Source organism: Epinephelus lanceolatus, chromosome 17 (assembly GCF_041903045.1).
Source record: "Epinephelus lanceolatus isolate andai-2023 chromosome 17, ASM4190304v1, whole genome shotgun sequence".
Classification (NCBI taxonomy): domain Eukaryota; kingdom Metazoa; phylum Chordata; class Actinopteri; order Perciformes; family Serranidae; genus Epinephelus; species Epinephelus lanceolatus.
The window spans coordinates 26,490,301-26,506,271 of record NC_135750.1 but is presented as its reverse complement, the minus strand read 5'-3'; the positions used below and the strand labels follow the sequence as shown (position 1 = coordinate 26,506,271).

The 15,971-nt window shown below is 42.1% G+C and overlaps 1 protein-coding gene across 2 annotated transcripts in view; it reads left to right on the top strand.

Annotated features, from left to right (window-relative positions):
• Nucleotides 1-11,251, top strand: part of mcu (mitochondrial calcium uniporter) — a 70,055-nt gene extending 58,804 nt beyond the window's left edge. For both annotated transcript variants that reach the window (XM_033613248.2, XM_078176255.1), the window contains exons 3-9: nucleotides 129-192; nucleotides 3,556-3,726; nucleotides 4,123-4,227; nucleotides 4,379-4,539; nucleotides 5,014-5,217; nucleotides 6,606-6,722; nucleotides 6,928-11,251. In XM_033613248.2, coding sequence (XP_033469139.1) covers nucleotides 129-192; nucleotides 3,556-3,726; nucleotides 4,123-4,227; nucleotides 4,379-4,539; nucleotides 5,014-5,217; nucleotides 6,606-6,722; nucleotides 6,928-7,008 — 903 coding nt within the window. In that variant the 3' untranslated portion in view covers nucleotides 7,009-11,251. The remainder of the gene's footprint in view (nucleotides 1-128; nucleotides 193-3,555; nucleotides 3,727-4,122; nucleotides 4,228-4,378; nucleotides 4,540-5,013; nucleotides 5,218-6,605; nucleotides 6,723-6,927) is intronic.
• The last annotated feature ends 4,720 nt before the right edge of the window (nucleotides 11,252-15,971 follow it).

Below are 15,971 nucleotides of genomic sequence, written 5' to 3'. Positions count from 1 at the left end.
TAGTGTCATGTTACTGAGTGTCACACACTGGCTCGCTGCACACAAAGAACAGAAACGTTGGATAAGAAAAAGCTTTGTGTCAGTGGAATAACCAGGTTGTTGTCCTTTTTCTCTCTTCCTGTCTGCAGGTTTGGAGGGGCGCCCCCTCATGGCATGGCCAGAGACTGTTGTGTTCCTCTGCTGCTCCAGAAGGTAAGTCCTCACCTCCTCTCAGTCCATTCAGTTTATTTCTGTCCACATGAGCGGCATCGAGGGTTTTCCCAAATCCAGCCTCTGCTCCTCGCCGAGACAAATGAGCTCTGCACGTAAAGGAATTCTGCATTGATCAGACAGTAGAGGCTCATTTGGAGTTAACAGCCCATAGTCATTAATATGGAATCTGTCTCGGGGAAGCATCTGCTCGTCTGTGTGAGAGGCGGGAGAGATGGAGAGCGTGAACAGAGGGAGGACGAGAGAGGCAGGGGGGCTGAGAGGAGAAGGCGGCACTGCAGAACATGCTGATGTGATTTTAAAGTGGGCCTTGATAGCCATAGAAGTGGAGCAGAGATAGGCACAGGATCCTCACACTTTTAGCAATGTGCCTGTGATGACAGGGTAGCTGAGGACAAAAGGGAACAGGTGCAGAAGCAGCTACAATGCTCGGGGCAAGGTTTCAAATTGTCACCGTAATGAAGAAGTGGGTGTGAAATAAAACGTCTGCACCTCCGAGTCTTTGAACATGGTCAGAACGCTCTTGAAATGGAGCCCAGCTGGTGCTGCCTGTGCCAACCGACAATCCCTCACTTCTTGGTGGCGAGCCCAAGCAGAGATCTGCTGATTCACTGCAGTGGTCCCGAGCAGGAGGCAGAGGTGGCTGGGTGCAGCAGCAACAAAGCAGCTTGGATCACCACAGCCCTCTGCATTGATTCATGCTACTGTCATTAGGGGCCACTCAGCGTGATAACGGCATTAGCTGCGCGGGCTCATTATAACCAGCAGAGTTTGGTTACGGACCAATAGAGCTGGATTACAGACCATTACTAGTATGCTAGAAAAATAAAGCACCACTGAGCAGAACAGCGGCTCTGCTGTTTGGGACAAAATTCTTATGGTAGACAACAAAACAGCAAGTACAGACGAAAGCAAACACTGAACACATCATGAACTTCACACTAGTGTTGGGAGTGCCATCTGTTAGTGCAAGGCGCTCTGATAAATTCAATTTTTCTTATTTTTCTGAAAAGCCAAAACCTAGCATGGGATGAATGAATAGCGATGTGCACCTCAAGGTCTTTCTGATTGTCAGCTCCACCACACGAACATCATTTAGAGGTCTTTTAGCCTTTCTGTGGGAATAAGAAATATCAATAGTTGGCATCAACGAATTGACGGAACAGCTCTTTGAGGGAAAGGTTAGCAATATTACACTCTGTGTTGATCTTCAGGATCTGACAGTGGAGAGTGGGCTTATTTTTTGGCAAAAACAGCAGTCAGTGTATTTCTTTGTCTACATGTGTAAGACTGTACTTCCATGTGTGTGAGCACACTGATGAATGAGGTTTAGTTGTGTTGGTTACAGCTGAGATATATGGAGATACACAATTGGAATCCATGCAGGATTTACAAAGAACTCTCGAATCAGTTGCTGTTTGCAGATACTGTCTGAAGTGTTTACAGCCGTGAGATCAGATAATGTCGTAAAGGCTATTGTTGTAATGACTGATTGGTTTGAGGTTGCACATCCTCTGACAGGTGGGGCTGCTGTTATACTGCCCCCTGCTGCGTCTCAAACCACACTCCTCTGTGTTGTCAATCAAAATAAAGCTTAAAGTTAGCATAACACCATCAGAATAACCATCCATCAGTGTTTTGTCTTGTTGTGGCAGACAGCAGCTTTGGAATAATTTATGGTATGCAGAAGCCACGATTGAGTTAAAAGCAGTAAACATCCAAACAGACAGTTAAAGGGTAACATAGGTTTTTTTATACCTGGACCCTATTTTCTCATGTTTTTGTGTCTAAAGGACTAAAGGGAAAAAACATGTTTTGAAACTGGTTCAGTAGGGAGAACACTTTAGCTGGCAGCAGTGAAACAGGCTGCAATGGAAAGTTAATGGGCAATTGTGCAGTGTCAAATTTACGATCAGGTTGATTGTTTTTAAGTGTCTGACAACATTGTGGAAAGGATCCCTACAGAGATAGACCTTTGTGTTAAAGAGGAAGATCCTTTTTTGTTTAACCAGACACAGCCTAGAAACTGTCAAATACACCAGACTCTATTTAAATAAACTGTGATTTTATCATTCAGAGTCAACAGAAACAAAATAAAAGCTGTCTCAATGATCACCACCTCTCGTTTGGTTGATATAAACCCTTAATTCACCCAGTTAGATGTGACGATATGCTAGCTCTATACACACTAAAATTACTGGTTATTTAAATGACGACCGGTTGGTTTGCCAATAGTGATTTTGTTTAAACAAAAATAATCTTACTCTTAAACAAAAAACTCCATCTCTGTAGGGATCCTTGTCATAAGTTGTCAGGCACATAGAGTAATAATCTGAGCCTTACAGTGGCAAAAACAAGCCCTCTTAGTGGACGTAAATTGACGGTGTATATGCATGTCGTTAGTATTGCAGCACGTTTAGGTTGGATGCTGCTGGCTGTAGTGCTCTCGCTCAATACTGGACCAGTTTCAAAAACTGTTGTCTCCATTAGTCACTTAGGGTGCTTTCACACCTGCCCTGTTTGGTTTGGTTCAGTCGAACTCAAGTTTGTTTCCCCCCCCTAAGTAGGGTTCATTTCGAGCCGAACCACCTGCAGTCACATTACACATTGTTTGGGTTAAACAAGCATGAGTATGTTACAGTCCTGGAGGATTACTATTGTGTACCTGCTCCTGTACTTTGTGCCTTGATATGTGCATTCGGCCATCCAGTTCATCAAAACATTGTTTTCTAGTTGGAGCTGTGTCTTGTTTTGACCAGTTTTGACCAGCCTTGACCAGCGCTAAAATGAACCCGCGTAGTTGTCCCTGCATTAGAAAGTTTCACATTGATCTTGCAAGTGTACTCTTCTTCAAGGTTTTGTTTACTTCCTGGATTTTTGGACCAGTCAAGAGCAGCTTTCTCACGCAAGGCATTTTATCTGGTCCGTTTATAAATGCTGCTGTGAGAACACAAACCAACTCTAGGCAATTATACAACTTTGTAAGAAAATGAGTCCCTGATTCAGACCAAAGCAAGACAACTCTTGGTCTGAAAGCACCCTTGGACACACAAACATGGGAATCCAAGGTCCAGATTGAAAAATACTTAAGCTACCCTTTGTTATTTCCAATTCTGTTTATGCTTATAAGTTAATAATCCAAAGAATGCCTAGACTAACTAGTACTGAACAAAGAAGCAATATACTGCTCCTGATGCATCCTTATTAAATTTTCAGTTTCTTTAATCAGAGGGAGCAGAGTACATGAAAGCTCATTTCCATGGTTCAGCGAAGACCTTGGGGTGTCATTTTACATTTTCTGCTTGTGTGACATTTGTCGTTTTCTTGCCTGCAACCCCCTCACAGAGGTGACAGTGGTGTATCAGAACGGGCTGCCGGTGATCTCAGTCAGTTTGCCGTCCAGGCGAGAGCGCTGTCAGTTCACCCTCAAGCCTCTCAGCGACTGTGTGGGAGTTTTCCTGCAACAGCTCCAGGCAGAGGACAGAGGCATCGACCGGGTAGCCATCTACTCCACGGGTATGTTCGCAAACACAAGAGCATTGTACTCACAGAACACCGCTGTATCCATTTACCACAGCGGGTTATACATATACATGTCCTTACATCAAGTGCTCTTGTGTTGCAGTGCTCTTAAGAGTTCCCACAGCTGTGGCTTTGTATCAGAATTTAACACCACCGCATGCACCATGAAATGATTTTTCAGCCCTCAGTCTGCACAGAGGGTTCATTATACAGGAACAACTGGTACTTGAAATCTTACTCTTAATGTGTGAGTGCATCTGCTATTACCTCACATGATAATCAGACAGCAACCAGCCTGATTATCAAGAGACATCAAGGGTATTGGAAGCGGCTACCCATCAGCGCTCCATCACTCTCACCGCCTCCATTCACATTTGTCTCTCTCTCCAGATGGAGCGAGGGTCGCCTCCTCCACAGGCATAGACATCCTGCTGCTGGACGATTTTAAGCTCGTCATTAATGACACCACACACCTCGTGCGGCCTCCGAGGAGAGGTGAGAAGCGGCAAAGAAAAAGGCAGAGCCTGTTTGCTGAGAGTCATCCCATCACAGCTGGGTTCACTACCAATAAGAGGAAGAAATGGTTTTACTGCCAGAGAGTGGATTGGATTAAAGCTTTGTTTATTTGTTTGTGTGTGCGCTTCAGAGCTGCTGCCCCATGAGGAGGCAGAAAGGTTGAATGACGTCAAGTTCCTGGTGCAGCAGCTCTACACTACCCTGCGCATCGAGGAGCACCAACTTAGCAAAGAACGGGAGCTGATTGGACGACTGGAGGACCTCAACACTCAACTCCGCCCTTTAGAGAAGGTCAGTCTTCATCAACATTTGACAGTACTTAAATATTTGTTGTTGGTTTTACAAGTTTATTGCTGCTTTTTGCTAGAACCACAAATCATTGCAAGAGCTTTAACAAGCCAACCAAGTGCTTGACAAATAATTTGCATGTTCTTTCATACTTTTCCATGGAAGAGGAGCTGTGATTGCTCAGAATATTGATGTGTATAATCCTCTTATCTACACATAGTCATGTTATTGTATCAGTTACATCAGGCCTTGTTACCACTCAGCCATTACTCAAGAATCACTGATTAAAGAAGGCATCTTAATTATGGGTAAGAGGCTATCAAGGGTCTAAAAAACTTCTCACAGCTGCTCTCAGCCTGTAGTCTTTTTGTGTGCTGAGAATCCACAATCTTCCTCACCATTTCCTCAGCACATATCTGCTGCTGTTGTTCTGTTGGAGCTGGCTGACTGTTTGCATCCCTCTTGACTTGTGCGTAGGTGAAGGAGGAGCTGAACAAGAAGGCAGAGCGGCGTACCACCTGGGTGCTGTGGGGTGGCATGGCATACATGGCCACCCAGTTTGGCATCCTGGCTAGGCTCACCTGGTGGGAGTACTCCTGGGATATCATGGAACCCGTCACCTACTTTATAACTTATGGCACGGCCATGGCCATGTACGCCTACTTCGTGCTTACACGCCAGGTAAGACGCAGTGAATTGGACAGTTATACATGCAGAAGTGAATGTGTGAGGTAAACACTGAGTGTAATAAAGATCATCACTAACAGGGCCAGATTGTTATTAGTTAGATCTTTTGTGTTTAACCAGAAACAGCCCCAAAACTGCTATCGCCAAACCCACCAGACTCCATTAAATAAACAGTAATTTTATCATCATAAAATACACTTCATTCAAAGTCAACAGAAAAAAAACAAAACTCACAAAAAACATCTTAAGTTTGTCTTTCCACTGTTTCAACAATCGCCAACTCCGGTTTGGTTGAAATAAACCCTTAATTCACCCAGGCAGATGTGAAAGTATGCTGGCTCTATACACGCTAAAATGACAGTTTATTTTAATGGAGTTTGGTGGGTGTGCCATTAGTGATTTCAGGGCTGCTTCTCTTTAAACAGTGGTAAAAACAAACACTTTTAGTGGACGTAAATTGATGTAAATTGCCCCGAGTGGTTACCTTGCAGCCTGTTTCACCACTGCCGGCTGCAGCACTCTCCCTCAATCCTGAGCCAATTTCAAAAATTGTCGGCTCCATTAGTCACTGAGACACAAAAGCAAGGGAAACTGGGGTCCAGTTTGAAAAATACCTTTTCATATTTTAGCATGAGCAAGTAGATGTTTTCTGAAAGCTGATTTTTTTTAAATAATCAGTTGATCAACAAAAATTGATTTGATTTGAACAGTGATTTTGATAATAAATCATGTAAGTAATTTCAAAAAGCAAAAAGCCAATTTCCCAAGGCTCAAGTTTCTCAAATTTGAGGATTTTCGTCTTTTCCCTGTTTTATATTAGTATAATTTGATTATTTTTTGTTTTTGCGTAGTTGGCCAGAGAAAATAAGCAATCTGAAGTTGTTACCTTGGACTAATGCAACTTGTGATTTTCACTGTTTTCTGACATTTTGTTCACCAAACAATTAGCTGATTCATCGTAGATGTTACCATCATATTAATCATACTAATAACCCTCACTCCAGCGGGGCGAACTCGTGCTTCTGGTGCTTTTTTGTGCCAGATAACGTGACACCTAATTTATCCTTTGTAACATATGCAGAAACTCTTTTAACAACCACAGAACAAAGCATTACTGTAACAAAATACAGTGGTTGTCCTCAAAACTGTAGTTTGTTAGCTCTTTTAGAAGCCAGTCTTGTGACGTTGTGCCCTTCAATATTGAATACAGCGTTCATAAATTACCACAAGCTTTTAACTCCAAGGACGTAGAGTCTGTTTGATGTTGGATTTCTCACTGGTGTGATTTGGCCCAAGGAACAGAAAGCAGAACATGGAGGATATCTGATAAACTGGCTCCTCTTACAAAGTGCTCCGTCTGTGTGTGTCTCCATAACCTGCAGGAGTATGTTTACCCTGACGCTAGAGACAGACAGTATCTGCTGTTCTTCCACAAGGGGGTGAAAAGGACACGTTTTGACATTGAGAAGTACAACAAGCTGAAGGATGATATCGCTGAGGTACAGTCACTTGGTGAAAGCTGGATGTTTTGTGATGTAAAATGAGCACTGCAGTCACACTGGGGATTCTCACATTTTACAATTCGATACTTTGATTTGTAACGGCCGCACAAAGACCCAGTTTCATACCATTCCCCACACATTTTCATCTCATATTTTTCACTCTGCTCTGCCTCCCTCTCTCTTCCTTGTGCACCCTCTCCAGGTGGAGTTGGATCTGAAGCGTCTTCGGGACCCGCTCCAGCTCCAGCTCCCAGTTCAGCAGCTCACCGCCAGTAAAAATTGATGGGAAGAGTGACTCCCTCCTCTCTCAGCTCCTGCAACCTCCTATTCCTCTTTCCTCTTCCGTCCAACACCCTTCTCCGTTCCCTTTTACCCCCAACTCCTCCCTCCCCCATCCCTCCCACACCCAATAATCCCATCCCTTTCTCGACTGTGGGAGTTAGTTTTTTCTCCTTTTTTTTTCTTTTTCTTTTTCTTTTTACTTTCCTGACTGAAAACTCCAGTTGGAATTGCAAGTGAAAACCGCTAAAGACGAAGAAGGATGGCGAGAGTACCGGGAACTGAAAAACTCTCACAGCCCAAGGATGGTGAGGATGATGAAAAGGACAATGATGATGACGATGGAATAAAACTGGGCACTATGGATATGCCTCAAGTCTCCAGAGGGACAGCTTGCAGGGAACTCACACCTCTAGACACTCCAGAACAGCGGACATGCAGAGGGGCAGTCATTGTTGTGTGTGTGTGTGTGTGTGTGTGTGTGTGTGTGTGTGTGTGTGTGTGTGTGTGTGTGTGTGTGTGTATGCGTGGGACTTTCAGGGTACACTGGGACACCGACCCTGGCCACTCTGCAGGTGTAGCAGTGTAGTCCTGCTTCCTCTAGCAGTCAAACTGTCAACACACACACCTACTCTTGGTTGGGGCAGGCTCCAGGGAGAGTCTCTATCCCACACGCTAAAGTTTACAAGGAAGTCCAGACTGCAGTCGCACCATCATGGGGACCCTCACCTTCCTGTGGCTGAACTCTGCTGCCTCTCCCTTCCTTGGGCCACGCCTCCTCCAGGTGACGGACAGCTGTCCCTCCCAGTGTGACCTTTGTCAGGAGCCTGTCTCGACTCGCAGGATATAGGCATGACGACGCCTCGTTTCCTCTTCCTGTTGACGTCCTGTAGCGGCCCGGTCTGCGCAAGTATGAGAGTACTACCGACAACAACATCACTGTGTGTTCTTTTACTCCAAAAAAAATATTTTGGCACTTTTTATTTTGAAAGCCATAGTATATTTGTTATGAAAAAGAATATAAATATATATATGTATACAATCAAATAAACAGATGACCAGAGGCTAGTTTTTTTCAGTGGGGGGAGGAGCTCTCAAACACACATCATTTCATCAGAAACTCATTCACATCCTCTGAAGATCTCCCGCCATGAAGGGCCCCCGCTAACAGTCGCACACACACACACAAACACACAGCATTATAATGTATGCATTTACTACCTTGTAACTATTTCATATCTTGTCATGACAAACACACAGTGTTCTTCACAGTAACTACATCCAGGTTGGATGTAAGGCTCCTGTGCATGGCCACCAAAGGGTGTTACAGCCAAATCAGGGTGAAATTGGCTTTGATTGGAATTGATTTTGAGCAACGCAGAATATCGATGTGGATAATTCCACGCTTGACCTCTATAATCATCTCATGAATACAGAAGGAAATGCTGCAGAAATGCTTAACATAATCAAGGGGTTAAAATGTGCAGTGACCGTTGCCTCAGCCAAACCCACAGGCATGTTCTAGTTTAATGTATCTGATGAGCTGAGTGGCTTTTAAAAAGAGTGAAGCCACATTATACAGCAGGAGTATAATTTGAGTAAATTGCCTTTCCCCCAATATGTATTTTCTCCTAATCCAATCCAAAATACTGTTCTTAGAGGTGTAAAATTACAATTTCCAGATTTTCAATGGCCTTTAGCTTGGCAGCATGTGATGTTCATTTCAACATCTGAATTTTTTTATGATTCTCCCTCACGAATCTTAAGGACAAAATAACAAAAGGCTACGTTTAAAAAAAAAGAAGTGCCATGGCATTGATTCACAGAGGCTTCTTGAGTTTTCTCCTCCCACTGTTGCTGTAATGCCCCCCTGCTTCCTCGATGGCAAGGCAGGGTAGACTGCATGCTGTGGTATGACCTCAGTAGAAATTTGTGAATGTGTAGGAGCATTATTGCAATTTTGTACTTAATTGGACACTTTCCTTTGCCGCATCTAGCTGAAGTCTCATCCCCCTCCATAGGTTCAATCAAAGGTTATAGAAGCCATATTTTTATGTTGTCCATTTTTGTTTTGGGATGGCCACTTTGTCAGCTACACTCAGTTTTCTGTTCAGGGTGAGGATTGGAGGCCCTCTCTCCGGCTCTGTTTATGTTTCCCAAAAAAGGTCTCGAAGCCAGTTGTTTTCACTTTGAGCTGCTGTAGAGTACATCTGCAGAGGGGAAGCACAATGACATGACCTCCCTGAACATACACTCAAAGTGGAATCAGACAACTTTTTTTTTTAGCTTTGTTGGTGTCACAAAGTACAACTGGATCGCTTTCCGTTTCTCTCAGAGCACAGTAACTACCAATAACACTGCATTTTCCTTCCCCACAGTTACTTCAGTTGTTCCACGGTCCGACATTTCTGCCATGGGGATAGTAACTGCAGATACTCTTTGGTAACAGAGGTTAGCCGCAAAACAGAAGCGCTGTCCTCTCCCTGTTTTGGTTGAACAATGGTTGGTGCACTTCCTTTGTACCAAACATTGTGCCTTTATTTTCACAGGAGATCGCACCTGGTGGCAGATAGAATTTCACAGTGAAAGCGAGGCTTATAGGGAACCAGTCGTAACACAGATGGTGTCATTATTCTATAGCCAATATATTGTGCAATCAACAATTACTTCATAGTGATAAGTTAAAGCAAAAAACTTGTCTTTTTCCACTTTAAGATGAAGATCCTGCTCATGTGTCTCGTTTGGACAGTTGGCTGAATCCTGCTGAAGAGATCTTTGTGTTTAACTGCAGATTTTCTATTAAAATGCATGATTTTAGGTCAAATCAAAAGTTAGCGATGCAGATCTCAAGGCAGGATTTGGTCTAATCTGTGACTGTGTGTGAGTGTGTATTTCATCTCCAAGGGAAATGGTGCCTTTTGGACAATTAATGATTTAAAGGGTATTGATAATGTAGCAATTTGACAAACACCATGTAAAGAAAGGTCAAATTTGAATGTTTGAGAGTGGGAGTCAATCTTGCTGTGGGTCTGTGAACATGTGCGCTTGTCAAATCCACGTGTGGACAGGTGTGTGCGTTGGGGGCAAGCTTGAGATTACCGTATTCATGAATCCTTTGCCCCTAATCACTGCATGTCAATAGTGGTAAAAATCAGTTCCGCCCTCATCTCACTTCATGGCAGTCATTGGGTTTTCATTTGTAGGCTAACTTACACACACCATGACACATACACACACACACACAAAGTGACGATGGTGTTTCCTTGGAGATGCACTGTGGCAGGTGAGAGAGTCTCTTTCTGCAGTCCAATCCTCCCCTCTGCTGTCTCTACACACCTCTCTCCATCATCACCGCCTCCTTTTTATCACGCCATCCACCGTTTATTGCCTTTGGGTTTTTTTTTTGTTCCCGTTTATTTTTAAAACCAAAATATATCAAATATAGGGAAACTTTATTATAAAGAGGGTGTTGCATGAATGTATGTTTACATGGGAAATTATGTGAAAATAAAAAAAGACGATTTATCCAAAAAATAAAAGAATAAAAAATGCAAAGATAATTTAAGAACGTTGTTTGTAGAGATTTCTAGTTATAAAGGGCAGTGGACAGGGCTGCGTCTTTAGAATCTGCCCTGCCAAATCTGACTTAAATTTCAGCCAACCAACTGCTCAAACCCCCCCATCAAACCCAGCTGCCATCTTCACCTTATTTAGTCCCATTAACCCCTCCCTCAGCGTGCATTTATACTCCCCAATAAATGAAAACGCACACCTCCATCCTCGGTGCACCTATAAAGGAGACCTCTTGACCTCAGTTACTAACGTCCTGGATTTGTTTCCAAAGGAGAAGTGTCAGATGCACTCTATTAGCTTATCGGGGAACTCCTCCCATTCTCGTCCCTCTCTCCTGTCATCTTCATCCACCCTCAGCCTTTTTTTCTCCAAAGCAACATTATTATTCTCTGTTCTGAATGTGTGTTCTGTTTTTGAATATCTTGTTCGTGTGCATTTACAATAAGATTAAAATGCCTAAAGAGTGAAGCAGAATATAGGATTGAAATGATCTTGTACTCCATTCTGACCTCTTAGTTTATTTTGTTTTTCTTGTCTTTTTTTCTTCTTCTGTTGACATATGATGCTGTAATGTTGGCAAAAAAGAAAGATGTAAAATCCTGTATCATTTATGAAATATGTATAAAAGAGAAATGTAATTCAATTATCAATAAAATCCTTATCCAGTTTTTGGAGCCAGTGGTCCTGTTGAGGTTTTTGTTGTTTGCTCTGGAAGTGAAGAATCAGTGATTAATGGACATGTTACAGAAATTTACCAGAAGCTGCTTTTCAAGGTCTTGACCACCTCCTCCGGTTCTCCTTGGCCTCCTGCTCTTCCTGGACAGGACATCCTATGAGATAGACCTCAGGGGATAAACTGTTTGTATACAATAGGTACATGCAGCGTGGTCATGATGGTCTGTTGAAACTGCATTTGAGCCTAAAAATCCAAGAGTTTATAACAAGAAATGGAAAAAGAAAAGGCATAGATTGTTTCCCTTTAATTTTGTTTAAAAAAAGGAATTTATTTGTAAAATTTTGGTATGATCACTGAAAAGAAAATGAGTGTGCCATGCTCTCGAGGCTCTGTGCTCGGGCATAACAATGCTTTGAGCTAAATGCTAATGTTAGCATGCTATCATACTGACGTTTATCTTGTATAATCCTGACCATATTTGCCATCTTAGTTTAGAATGTCAACATGTCGTTAATCTGCATTTTCACAAAGTACAGCTGTGGCTGATGGGAATGTCATTACTTTTGCAGGTTTTTTTGTGATAAACCAAAGTATTAGACAAATTTTGACCTGATGATAGTGCCTGATGAAGGTTGTTACAGTCAAGGGGGAAGGGAGCCGTGACACATATTAAGCTGGGGGGTCTGGTGGTCATCCCTCAAAAAATTTTGGGTGTCACACACTTCATTTGCTGCATTCTGTTGAATTCTTACCAATTTGTGCCTTTTCTGGATACATTTACGGTGGAAATGTCGTAGTACCTTCTGCTTCAACCGTGCATAGCTGCTTCACCTTTCTGTTTTATGGCAGATTGCAACCATTGCCTTTGAGGTTACATACTGCCTGCGCTTACTCTGTTGGTGGCAGATTTGTTTTGGATGGCCATGGCATGACCTGCCCTGTTCTGCGTCTGATTGGCCTATATCTTTATAGTCTTACCTAACTCAAACCAGTCTCACTCCTCATGCCTAAACCTAACCAACCCAATCAACAAAGGCAAAACAGGAGAAACAAATTCACTTACTGACAGCATTGCTGCATCTAGGAGTTGCCCTCTAGGAGTTTGACAAAATACTTTGCTACTTTCATGCTTTTACTGGTAGCATCCCCAAAATCCACCCTTATGGTTATATTCATCCTAAAGGGTGACATGAATGTTTACCAAATTTTGTGATTTCATGACATTCCATTCAATATTTGACATTTCACTGAAAGCTGAAAAGATCAACCTCCTGTTGGCACTGCATAGGAAACGTACAGGGATCCCTAAATTTATCATACTTTAACCGCTGGGGATCATGAATATCTGTTTGTACAAAATTTGTACAAAATCCATCGAATTTATTTAATATTTCAGTCTGGTCCAAAGCGTTTGACCAACCAACCTGGTCTCACTCCGAAGTCATCGAAATCCAGCACTTGGACAGTGACTTTCATCAGACTCTGATGAAAAAAAGCTGTCCTTTAAGGTCAATGATAGGCGACCAGTCTCCGTAATAGTTTAACCAGCAAAAGGAGTGGTGAATGGGTCCAACAAACACGGACTTTCACCCAGAAGAGCAGCGTTCCTTTCCCATAAGATTATAAAGCCAAACCCAGTTCTTTTTCCCTTAACCTGACCACGTGTTTTTGTCGCCTAAACCCAACCAGGTGCGTTAGTTGCGTAACTAAGGCAATAGTTGACATAGTGCATTTATATGAAAGAGACAGTTTGTAAACAGTAAATTTCCTTTGAAAACAGAAGAGTATTTTGAAAGAAGACAATGCATGTAACAGGCAGAACTTTACTCAGCGCCCCAGAACTTCACCCAGGGTATGTTGCATGTCGTCTCTGGACGTGGAAAGTCCATGACCAAATGTCAATATGTGACGAGGTCAGGGTGAGAATGTGTTGCAGATTGACTTTGTCATCCATGTGTCTTGCCTCTATCATACTGTAGCTAAAAACTCACTTAGACAAATACAATTATAGCTGCTGCGCAGCAATGGTCGGGGCCGGGCAATTTTAGGCAAAAGTAGGCAATTCTGAGCAACACACACACTAAAACAAAGCATATCACAACATAGAAGTTACATCATATAATTATGGCATGCCCTTAAAATTGTGGATGAGTGGCTGAAGTGATCAGACTCATAATATACAAAGGAAAGAAAAAACTCAAGAACAAGAAAGTAAGAATAACATTAACTGCCAGCAATTATGAACAAACTGGCCTGATCTAGCTTAAAGCTAAACATTATCCATGGTGACAAAGATGAAAACATTTTTTAAACTGTAAACGTAGCTATTGGATAGACTCTGCATATTGACTGATAGCTAAGCCAAATAAACAGGGAAAAGAGACAAGGGATAACAGGGAAAAGTGTTGATAAAGAGTATTTGTCTCTCCGCAAAACTGCCTGGATCATAATTATTTTAACCTTGGTAGTCTCCAATCCACATAGCATGATGCCTGAACATAGGACTTTCACATTAGAATGTCTGTTCTGCCTTAGCTGAAGCTTGAACTCACAACTTCTGAGACTGAGGTCCATCTTCTATCTCACTGAGCTAATTGGCAAGTGATAGTTCATGTGTGGCTTCACAAACTGAATAAGCCAAGCATCAGGGTGCCAGACAGTATCCATCCATGCCATGGAAAAGCAAATTTCAAAGTGAAAGTTCCAAAGCTGTAGCACATATGGTTGATTTGTTATGAATTTTCAAAGTTTTGAAATTTAGAGGCTTGCTGTAGCGCCACCATCAGGACTATTGTCTTGTGTTTCCAGTTGAGGACATCTGGCATGGGACTGGACCTTTATGAAAAGTCTGGGTAGATTTCTCATATGGAAACGTTGCACAAGCTGAGGCTTGAACTCACAATCTTCAACACCAAGAACCATCCTCTATCTCATTGAGCTAATTAGCAAACAGAGATATCACATGTAGCTTCACAAATTGACTAAGCCAGTCACCTGTGTGCAAGACAGCAGTTGTTAGTGTGTAAAGGCAGATTTCAAACGGCTGTCAAAAATTCAGTTATTAAGACAAAAATCCAAAAATGCACAAATTGCATCTAGACAGCATGGATATGTTGGTAATTTGTTTTTAACAGTGATTTATTGGCTCCATAAGTGAAAAACTGATGTTTAAAAGTACCATTTTTACATTGACTCCAGTTGTTCGCATGAGAGCGAAATTCAAAATGCTGTCAAAAATTCCGTTTTTGAGATAAAATTCTGATATTTTCCAAACATCATCTACCATGACTCTAGAATTTTGTCTTTTTTTTAATGAACATTGAAAATGTATTTAGCAAGAATTTGCAAGTATTTGATTTTGATGCACTGTAGGCTCAATTTTCGATAAATCAAAAATCTGTGTGGATCGTTAGTGTAGGACAGTCTGAAGATGCTCTGTAGCAAGTTTGGTGTCAATTGAGCAAAAATTGTGGGAGGAGATAGGTTTAATAAGTTTTACAGTTTTTGAAAAAAACAGAGTGATGGACTTCATAATTTGCAATAGGTTTAAATGTACAAAAGTTTCTTCGGTATTGGGGCTACATTTTGGTGAAAGTTGCAAATCTGTAGCACATATGGTTGATTTGTTGTGAATTTTCAAAATTTTGAACTTTAGAGGTTTGCTGTAGCGCCACCATCAGGACTATTGGCCTGTTTTTGCAGCTGAGGCAATTTGGCATGGGACTGGACCTTTGTGCAAAGTTTGGTGATTTTTCGCGCATGGGAAGTATGATTTCCTCGGAAGAAGAAGAAGAAGACGAACATGCAGCAAAACAATAGGGTCCTGGCAGCTTAGGCTGCCCAGCCCCTAATGATCAAACTAAATCCAACCTAAACATTGCAACTATGATTAGAAAGATGGTTCAAAAATTCTAAACTCTGAGAACTAAATTAACCTGAAATTCTGAGGGAAAGTGAACAAAAGGGGATCATTAAAAATGAAGAACTATATACAGCTTTCCTACACACAGTGTGATTATGCAGTACTAGTGTCATCAAGTGCTGATTGAATCTGCCTGTGCTATAGAAACAAGCAGTCAGGGGGGCTAATGGTGTCTTATTTCCAGGAGTAATCACAAAAGAAGAATCGCATGTTCCGCCTCATTTCTTCCAACAGCCCGGTGGATTAATGTCTCCATTGATTTAATTACATATGAGAAACAAAAACTGCGCGCGTCAGGTTAGTTTGGGCTCTTTCTAAATGAAAAGGGGCCAAGCTTTAGATATTTTCTGGCCAGTGCCATAGTGGTCAAGTAATGAGCTAGATGAGAACATATTCACTCTACTGGCACAGCGTGTCCTCAGTGTGCAAACCTCGCCGTCGCCTTTAAGTGAGAGATGCTCCAGCACGACACTAAGCAGATTAATCAGATTGGTTTAATGCCGCTGCAGATTAGATCACTGCTTGTTCTTCCACACCCTTTAAATCAGGAAAGATGAGACAGAAAAGATATTAAGACATGTAAAATAGCCATAATCACACTTTTTCACAACATGACAGCAAATAATAATAGGGTAGTGTATGGTTGTGTGTGCAGAGATAGAGGGAGGAGAGTGTGAGACAATAGGAGGATGGTCCTGTTGCTGGATTTGGGGAGCAGAGGGTCAAGAGGTCAAGGTGGGACAGACAGATATGACAAAATGACACATACAGATAAGAGGCGCCTATTAAAGACAGG